The 10,000-nt window shown below is 48.7% G+C and overlaps 1 protein-coding gene across 1 annotated transcript in view; it reads left to right on the plus strand.

Moving 5' to 3' along the window:
- Positions 1-10,000, plus strand: part of LOC308151649 (alpha-1,6-mannosylglycoprotein 6-beta-N-acetylglucosaminyltransferase B-like) — a gene marked incomplete at both ends in the record, with an annotated part of 128,755 nt that overhangs the window by 73,725 nt on the left and 45,030 nt on the right. The window contains one exon of the mRNA XM_080524557.1: positions 1,344-1,513. Within this exon, the coding sequence (XP_080380683.1) occupies positions 1,344-1,513 (170 nt within the window). The remainder of the gene's footprint in view (positions 1-1,343; positions 1,514-10,000) is intronic.

Raw genomic sequence — 10,000 nt, forward strand, 5'->3', positions numbered from 1 at the left:
TGTGTGTGTGAGTGTGTGTGTGTGTGTGTATGTGTGCCTGCGTACGTGCCTGGGTGTGTGGTAAGTGCCCTGCCAGCCATATGATGTGTGTGTGTGAGGTAAGCGCGCTGCCAGCCACATGATTAGACAGTGACTCAGGCGACGCCCGCAGAAGACAGAGAGGAAGAGGGGAAAAGAGAAAGAGAGAGATAGAGGGAGGAAGAAAATGAGGAAAAAACACCTCTAGGAACTTAATGAGGCGTGAACGTCTGGGTGGGAGAAGGCTTCTAATCACTTCCGAGGCACACACACACACACACACACACACACACAACCCTCACTATACAAGCGGAAAACCTCCAAAGGCCTGAATGTACCATCAGTTGATTATGGGTGTGTTCGTAAATTCGCTCTGAGAGCTCCAGAGTGCACACTCCGGAGTTCAACCAACGTCATAAAGGGACCAAGTCATTTGATTGGACAAGAGGATTGATGATCCATGAGCGCTGATCAGATTTCCAGAGCGAATTTTACGAACGCAGCCTATAATACAAGTTCTGGGGGAGAGTTCTAGAGTTGCGTTCGCTAGCTGCATGGGGCAGAGGGAGTGTTCATGCTGTGTTCACTAATTAGGATGAGCAGAGAACATCGGTCTGATGACGACCGTGTCTAATTTACTGTGGTGATGAACATGGTACTCATGTCTGCTACTTGTACAAGGATGTTTCACAGCAGTAGTTACACACGGAATGGTTATTAAAGCCCTATGCATTGTTGCTTTATGTACACTCGCTGAGCACTTTATTAGGAACCCACCTGCACACCTTCTCCTTCATTCAGGTGGTGTAATGTTGTTTTTTTGGCACACTTTGGGCCCGTTAATACCAAATAAAGGGAGGCCCTACGCAGTATAGTGTTTTTAATTAGGTGTTCGGTGAGTGTGTGTGTGAAGTAGTTTCTGTGGGGGTTCTCTGGGGGTTTTGTGGGTAGTGGAACAGGAACAGGAACCCAAACTGGGTTTTGCGTCGTTGCTTAATTTAAACTCTTCTCCTTCTCCCTTCCACTCTGTGGGTTAACCCCGAGTTAACCCCGTCAATGCTTCCTGCACCTGATCCAATATACTTAATGCGCTCCAACGTCTACTACAATGGACAATATTGATTGCCGATGGAGTCATGAAGTCGTAAAGCAATATAAGATACCCCCCCCCCTCACACACACACACATTTACCACATCATAAACTTGTCAACCTCCTATATTGATATATAGTTACACAATATAGGGTACATATCTGCCCCCCCCCATCTTCCCGAGGTGCTGGCTTTTTTCTAATACTCCCCAACCCCCCCCCTTTTATCCCCAGGTCCTGGTCCACGTGGGTTTCCTGACGGAGGAGTCCGGGGACGTGTTCAGCCCCAAGGTGCTGAAGGGGGGTCCGCTGGGGGAGATGGTCCAGTGGGCGGACATCCTGACTGCCCTGCACGTCCTGGGACACAACCTGAAGATCTCCATGTCTGTCAAGGAGCTGCAGGGGTGAGTCTCGCTGAGTCCATCTGGGTCTCCTGCACTAATGAAGAGAGGCACAGGTCGTTAGCGTCAAGGTTAGGCTAACGAGCCCGGGCGCAGAACACAGTCAGTTACACGTGGTGTAAAGGATAGGGGATTTAATGAGGGAATAGCAGGGGACGGAGCAAGGCAGGGATGAGAGGCAGACAGGCGGGCAGACAGGGCAGGTAGGGTAGACAGGGCAGGTAGACAGGTAGACAGGGCAGGTAGGGTAGACAGGGCAGGTAGACAGGTAGACAGGGCAGGTAGGGTAGACAGGGCAGGTAGACAGGTAGACAGGGCAGGCAGGGTAGACAGGGCAGGTAGGGTAGACAGGGCAGGTAGGGTAGACAGGGCAGGTAGGGTAGACAGGGCAGGTAGACAGGGCAGGTAGACAGGGCAGGCAGGGCAGGTAGACAGGGCAGGTAGACAGGTAGACAGGGCAGGTAGGGTAGACAGGGCAGGTAGATATGGCAGGTAGACAGGGCAGGTATGGCAGGTAGGGCAGGCAGGGCAGGTAGGGCAGGTAGGGCAGGCAGGGCAGGTAGGGCAGGTAGGGTAGACAGGGTAGGTAGGGTAGACAGGGCAGGCAGGGCAGGTAGACAGGGCAGGCAGGGCAGGTAGACAGGGCAGGTAGGGCAGGTAGGGTAGACAGGGTAGGTAGGGTAGACAGGGCAGGCAGGGCAGGTAGGGTAGACAGGGCAGGTAGGGTAGACAGGGCAGGCAGGGCAGGTAGACAGGGCAGGCAGGGCAGGTAGACAGGGCAGGTAGGGTAGACAGGGCAGGCAGGGCAGGTAGACAGGGCAGGCAGGGCAGGTAGACAGGGCAGGTAAGGTAGACAGGGCAGGCAGGGCAGGTAGACAGGGCAGGTAGGGCAGGCAGGGCAGGTAGACAGGGCAGGTAGGGCAGGCAGGGCAGGTAGACAGGGCAGGTAGGGCAGGCAGGGCAGGTAGACAGGGCAGGTAGGGCAGGCAGGGCAGGTAGACAGGGCAGGCAGGGCAGGTAGACAGGGCAGGTAGGGTAGACAGGGCAGGTAGGGCAGGTAGGGTAGACAGGGCAGGTAGGGTAGACAGGGCAGGCAGGGCAGGCAGGGCAGGTAGACAGGGCAGGTAGGGCAGGCAGGGCAGGTAGACAGGGCAGGCAGGGCAGGCAGGGCAGGTAGACAGGGCAGGCAGGGCAGGTAGACAGGGCAGGTAGGGTAGGTAGGGTAGGCAGGGCAGGTAGGGTAGACAGGGCAGGTAGACAGGGCAGGTAGGGTAGACAGGGCAGGTAGGGTAGACAGGGCAGGCAGGGCAGGTAGACAGGTTATGCAAGTACAGTCCATTTCTGTTCACTGGTTGTGTTGGTGGTGTGTTTTCGTATTTGCATAGCTGACAGGTGGACGAGAGATGCCAGGTCAGGTCAGGTCAGGACTGTGCTGCACAGGCACAACAGCCAATTTATCTTTGGATGTCTTATCAGTGATTGGGTCTGACCTCTCTGTATAACATACGGTGACATTTCCCATAACCACCGTGCCCCTAATAAAGCCTGTCTCCAATAATAGCTGGGGCCAGTCATGATCCTAATAAATGCTGGGGTAAAAAAATAAACGGTTTTACCGTATGTATTCCCTGTCGACATGACGACGGGATGATTAAAGTGGCGCTTTTGATTCTGAGTGACCGTTGCCGTGGAAATTACCGGGGCGGCAATTTATTTAACATCGCCTGACGTTGTTTACGGCGGTCTTGTGGAAATGAGGATAATAATATTACCATATCAAAGATTCATCAAATTTCCCGACTAGATTTATCGGAGGAAAAAACAATGTCGATGGTTAATGCTTGTTGGATATTTCCTCCTCTGTATGGTATATTATATTTCATCTCTGTTCTACCGCAGGATTGAGTTTAAAAACAGCTGCGGGGGGATAACAAAAATAACCACCGGTCTTTAATAATAGCCTGTCTCCGATACGCTACGTGATGAAAGCAAATAAATGGGTCCGGGCTACTAAAATACATTTTACGGTAAGGGCCACACCACCAGTCAATACTATAGAACTAGCAGAAGTGGCCGTGTGAACAGCCACTTAGGGATCGATAGGAGGGAGTTTGTTTTTATTTGATTGCTGTCTCTTGTCTGCACATTCGACCTGGCTGTCTTGTTAACCTATAGGAATACAACCGGGACATTTCTTTTAAGGGCACTTGTGGAGGAGGTGGAGATTAAAGGACGCTGGGCTTGTTGTGGTGTTTGTGTGGCGGATTTTCCGCATTCAGTTCATGCATCATTTTTACAATGAGCCCATCCTCCGATTTCTACCTCCACCAGCCTGCCCCTGATAAGAGTAGGACATGGTAGAAGTCATGTTTGATACCATTTCACTGATACCATTTTGTTACTAAGTTGACAAGAGTAGGACATGGTAGAAGTCATGTTTGATACCATTTCACTGATACCATTTTGTTACTAAGCTGACAAGCGTAGGGCATGGTAGAAGTCATGTTTGATACCATTTCCGCATTCAGTTCATGCATCATTTTACAATGAGCCCGTCCTCCTATTTCTACCTCCACCAGCCTGGCCCTGACTAGCGTAGTACATGGTAGAAGTCATGTTGTGGCCATGCATTGGACAGTCACTGGCGAGCGAATGTATGTGGACATTGGAACACAACCAATGTCTCAATGAAACGTCTATCCATGCTTCCCTGTTGAATGTCGACAGGCATGCTGTTGACCTAGGACTGATGGTCTACTGATAGTTTGGAGAGTATCTACCGAAATAACTGTCAATAAAGTATCTATCCGTCTGTCTGTCTGTCTGTCTGACTGTCTGACTGTCCATCTGTCCATCTATCTATCTATTCATCCAAATAGAGTGGTTTTATATCATTTAATACTGAGAGTTTAGGGTCTTTCTGCATGCTGGGGAATCTGGCTCTGGAGGAAGGCTTTCCCTTCCTCAAGAGTTGAGCCAAGAACTGTGTCGCAGAAAGATTATGATTGGTCAAGCAAGAATAGGGACTTCATCTGGCCGGAAACTGATATATAACGCTTGCCCCTCTGACAGGAAGGGGCTTTTTGGCTTTTTGTCTGCTATTTTCTCTCTGCTCTCATGTGACTTTGCTTAATGAAAAAGGCCTCTTTGGAGACAATTGATTCAAGCTATTTGTGCTTCATAAGTTTTACTCAATCTATTAAGAATCAATTAAATCCACAACAAGAGTATTACCCCTTTGTAAATCACTGAACAGACATCAGTATATACAGACCTGTACAGCCGTCCTCCTCTCCGTCCCATACACCCCCAGTCATCCATCTGTCTCGTCAGACAGATTGAGTTACGTATTTAGTGCAGCATTGATCCCCCCCGTCCCCCTCTCCTCTGGTTTCCTGTCAATGGCGGACGGTGTTATGTCTCTTTCTGCGCCCTGTGTCAGCATGCGTCGTGTTTCTGCTGACTGATACAGCACAGGGGGTGCCTCCTCCCTCCGGACATACGGACGGAGGGACGCTGGGACATAAATCTGTCGCCTAAGTAGACGAGTCGGACGAGGCCTCAAGGCCTGTGAATAGAGTTGTGGTACCGACCGCAGGGCCGAAGGGTGTGTAAATTACTGAGATTGTCAACACACACACACACACACACACACAACGCGTGTGCATGCACACACACACACACACACACACTTACACACACACACAGCCAGCCAGTCCAGGGTTACAGGAAGGTATATAGAGATGGATGGCGCCCACCGTTGCAATTGGGATTATGAATGGGTTGTCTTGTTTATTTATTTATTTTGCATCTTCAGAAGATAGTGGAAGATGTAGCCTATGTAAGAGGGCTAAGTAATGATTTTATTGATACTGAAGCAACCTGCAAAAACAGTGACTCACTCTCTCTCTCTCGCTCTCCTTCTCTCTCTCTCTCAATCTCTCACTCTCTCTCTCTCTCTCGCTCTCCTTCTCTCTCTCTCTCAATCTCTCACTCTCTCTCTCTCGCAACCTGCAAAAACAGTGACCTGTTCTCTCTCTCTCTCTCTCTCTCTCTCTCTCTCTCTCTCTCTCTCTCTCTCTCTCTCTCTCTCTCTCTCTCTCTCGATCTCTCACTCTCTCTCTCGCTCTCGCTCTCCTTCTCTTATTGTTGACTTAAACCCTTTGAACGCCACACCTATTATTTCCCCTGGCACCTACCTTCAGGAGGACAAAGAAGATTGGCATTTTGTCTTCGACCGACGCGATATTACTACTGTAGCAATTTAGCTGTCACCGGGGGAGACGCAATTATAGTTTTTTTCCCCGTTTTTTTTCTCGTGTCTTTTATTCGCCTCTGATAAACTGTTATGGCTGTATTGATCGAGCTTAGTTAACACATTGCTGGACAAACCAATGAGAGACGTTCACTTCCTGCTTTTGTGATGTCACTCATGATGTCACATTTAATCAGAGTAAATGTTTTTTTTCATGTTTTGGGTCCAATATGGGGCCATTTTATTTAAAGGGATGAGCCGGTTAGCACTTGTTTACCATAGCATTACCGTAGCACCCTCCGTCAACACAGACAAGGATGTCCCCTTTAAGGTGGCAGATTTGTTGTTTGAAAAGTAACCGTATTGATTTTTCGTGGCAGCCAAGTGAAATACAATGACATGAGAAATGTTTTCATTCTGTCAAGGCACAAATATCCAGAGGCATTTATTTATTTTTGCTTTTTGCAACAGCTTTTGTTGAGTTTTTTTCTTGTCTTTTTTTGCCTCCCCGATGTCTCTTTTATCTCAGCAGACAGCAGTGTACATGATGAAACGTCGTCTGGAATGGTCGCTTTGCTTCCCTCTTCACTATTTTCTGGGGACCGAGAAAAGGCAATCAGCACTTTTTGTCAGTAATGAAACAAGGCAGAAAGGAAGGATGAATATGCTATGAATAATTTCCAGTGTTGTTTTGAAATGCTTGCAAAAAAGAACATCGAGATCCAGTAGCAACTCAAAACAAAAAGGCCAACTGACAACTCCAAACACATACTTCTACTTTTCAAAATAAACTAGGGCTGGATTCAAGTAAATCTTGCATGCTATGTTTTAGCACAGTATTTTTTATTCATCACCGTATGCTGCTGCCTGCTTGTATACAGCAAATAGTCTTATGGAAGACACGGTGTAGGCCGCTATTGAAATTCTCCAACGTCAGTTGAATTGACTAGTTAGCTCTGGGTTTCTAAAACAGAGGGGACGCGTCAAGGATGCTGCTATCAGTTTCATTCCCTCTGTTCCATTGCTTCTCTGTATCAGCAATATTGATCTCCTCGTTTTCTTTCTCGGATCCATCTCTCTTTTCTCTTGATGGCCTCTGGTCTCGGCTCCCTCTCTCCCTCTCTTTCTCTACACATCTATAATCCCTCCGTTCCTTCACTCGCTCTCTTTCACACGGTGTTGAGGCAGTAGAGGGATGCAAATCAAGAGAGCAAGACAGACAGACAGACAGACAGGCAGGCAGGCAGGCAGACAGGCAGGCAGACAGGCAGACAGACAGGCAGGCAGAACAGACAGACAGACAGACAGACTGGCAGGCAGGCAGGCAGACAGGCAGGCAGACAAGCAGACAGGCAGGTAGAAGGACAGACAGAGAGACAGACAGACAGACAGGCAGACAGACAGACAGGCAGGCAGACAAGCAGGCAGGCAGGCAGACAGGCAGGCAGACAAGGCAAATGACAGGCAGACAGACAGACAGGCAGTTAGGCAGACAGACAGACAAGCAGACAGGCAGGTAGAAGGACAGACAGACAGACAGACAGGCAGGCAGACAGACAGACAGGCAGAAAGGCAGACAGACAGGCAGACAGACAGACAGGCAGACAGACAGACAGACAGACTAATCTCGGGCCAGCTTGCTCTCCAGCAATCCTCACATTAAACATTTGTGAGGTACAAGACTGACCTTAGATCCGACTTCCTCCAACTCCGCCGCGTTTCAGAGTGCTGCGTTGGGCTCCTCTGATGATGACTGGTGAAGCTGCTGATTGGCTGGGCAGCGGCAGGGCTCTGTAATTGGTCACTCAGGGGCTGATTAAACGTTCAAAGTTTTGGGTAGAAAAGAGCACCTTTTAGAGCAGACAGGTGAGATGGAAACTTCCGTAGTACACACACGCGCATACACGCACATACAGACACACACACACACACACACACACACACACACACACACACATCCCATGAAGAAGCAGTCCTTCTGTCACTGGGGAGATGGATAGATAGATGAGTGGACATGGAGGAGAGTCCTCAGGCAGATGACGGATAGACTGCAGCACTAGCACTGACTCAGCACATAAGTGTGTGTGTGTGTGTGTGTGTGTGTGTGTGTGTGTGTGTGTGAGAGTGTGTGTGTGTGTGTGTGTGTGCGCGTGTGTGTGTGCGTGTGTGTGTCAATGTGTGTATCTCAGTGTGTGTGTGTGTATATGTGTGTGTGTGTGTTTCAGTGTGTGTGTGTGTGTTTCAGTGTGTGTGTGTGTGTGTGTGTGTGTGTGTGTGTGTGTGTGTGCGCATGAGAGAAGGCGGAGACCTCATAAAGAAAGCTTGCTGAATTGTCGCATTTACAGTTTATGAACCTCCCCGTCTTCTCTGCTGCCGTAGATATGAATGAATCAATAACAGGTATTGTCTGGAGTTGTGGTCGCTATGGAGCTCTGAGTTCCATACAGAGCAGACCCTTCCTGCCTGCCTGCCTGCCCACCCACCAACACACACGCGCACAAACACACACCCACACCCATACCACACACACACACACACACACAGTACGACCCATATTAAATTGAATACCGCCTTGCATTTTCTGCTGAGTTGGCTCCTCTCTATGGATCCAGCAGAATTGCATCATGGATATAAGGTCCAATTTAGCTCCAATTAGATTGTCCATATGAAGGCTCCACACCCAGGATATATGACAACGACTACGGGGGGTTTAATGCATCACAATGAGCCTGTCCTCCGCTGTCTACCCCCGCCAGCCTCGCCTGAGCCATGCAGCCTGGCCTTGGCCTGGGTGTGGTCTGACGGTCCGTGTTTCTGGTCTACTAATAAGTTGTCAAGCGAAGGGGAACCGTCTCATTCAGCCACTCAGAAGCACCAGTAGAGAGCGGCCCGTGTTTGTTCCCTTGTTAATTATAAATACATTCATCAATTATTCATTTTTTTTTTTACAATATTAGAATAGATTAGAGTAGATTCAACTTTATTGTCATTGACAGAGTACAATTACTAAGATAACGAAAGGCAGTCCAGCATCCAACCAGATATGCAAATATAGAGTAGATGCATATTATAGAGTAGATACATATTATAGAGTAGGTACATATTATAGAGTAGGTACATATTATAGAGTAGGTACATATTATAGAGTAGGTACATATTATAGAGTAGATACATATTATAGAGTAGGTACATATTATAGAGTAGATACATATTATAGAGTAGATACATATTATAGAGTAGGTACATATTATAGAGTAGGTACATATTATAGAGTAGATGCATATTATAAGGTAGGTGCATATTATTTATAATCTCTCTCTCTCTTGCCTGGGTGTCCTGTTCCCTTGGAGATAGACACAGGTCGTCACATAGGACCTTGGGGCGGTCCGATAAGCATCTCTTAAACACGACGTGTCTGTCATATTTGTGTGTGTATTACTGTGTGTGTGTGTGTGTGTGTGTGTGTCTCTTAAACACGGCGTGCGCGCATCTCTTAAACACGACGTGTCTGTCATATTTGTGTGTGTATTACTGTGTGTATTACTGTGTGTGTGTGTGTTTGTGTATGCGCGTGTGTGTGTGTGTGTGTGCGTGTGCCCGTGCCTGTGTGTGTGTGTGTGTGTGTGTGTGCGCCTCCCACCCTGCCTCTGTCTGGGCCCTGAGCTGAGTGAGGTGTGCTATGTCGCCTGGGCCGTGCGGCAGCTGGATAATTCCCTGGTAATCTGACACGTACACTGCCATTTCTCAAAACCCCCTTCTCTGTCTACATGCCCTCTCCCCCTCTCCATCCCTCACCCCCTCTCTATCCCTCCCCCCTCCTCCTTCTCTGTCTACATGCCCTCTCCCCCTCTCTATCCCTCCCCCCCATCTCCTGGCATTTGGCATTTAGCAGACGCCTTATTCCAAAGCGACTTACAGCAAATACATTTGACTAAGTAAGTGAATCATCCGTCCACCAGTCATCGCAGGAAAAGGTGATCTATACTCAGGCCAGGGGCCATTGGCAGTCGTCGTGCTAGAAGAAGGATTTCATTATAATTTTTTTGTCAACATGCCCTCTCCCGATTTTCTATCCCTCCCCCCATCCCTTCTCCTTCTCTGTCTGCATGCCCTCTCCCCCTCTCTATCCCTCCCCCCATCCCTTCTCCTTCTCTGTCTACATTCCCCTCTCCCCCTCTCTATCCCTCCCCCCATCCCTTCTCCTTCTCTGTCTACATGCTCTCTCCCCCTCTCCC

Source organism: Nansenia antarctica (assembly GCF_963989245.1).
Source record: "Nansenia antarctica genome assembly, chromosome: 2".
Lineage (NCBI taxonomy): Eukaryota > Metazoa > Chordata > Actinopteri > Argentiniformes > Microstomatidae > Nansenia > Nansenia antarctica.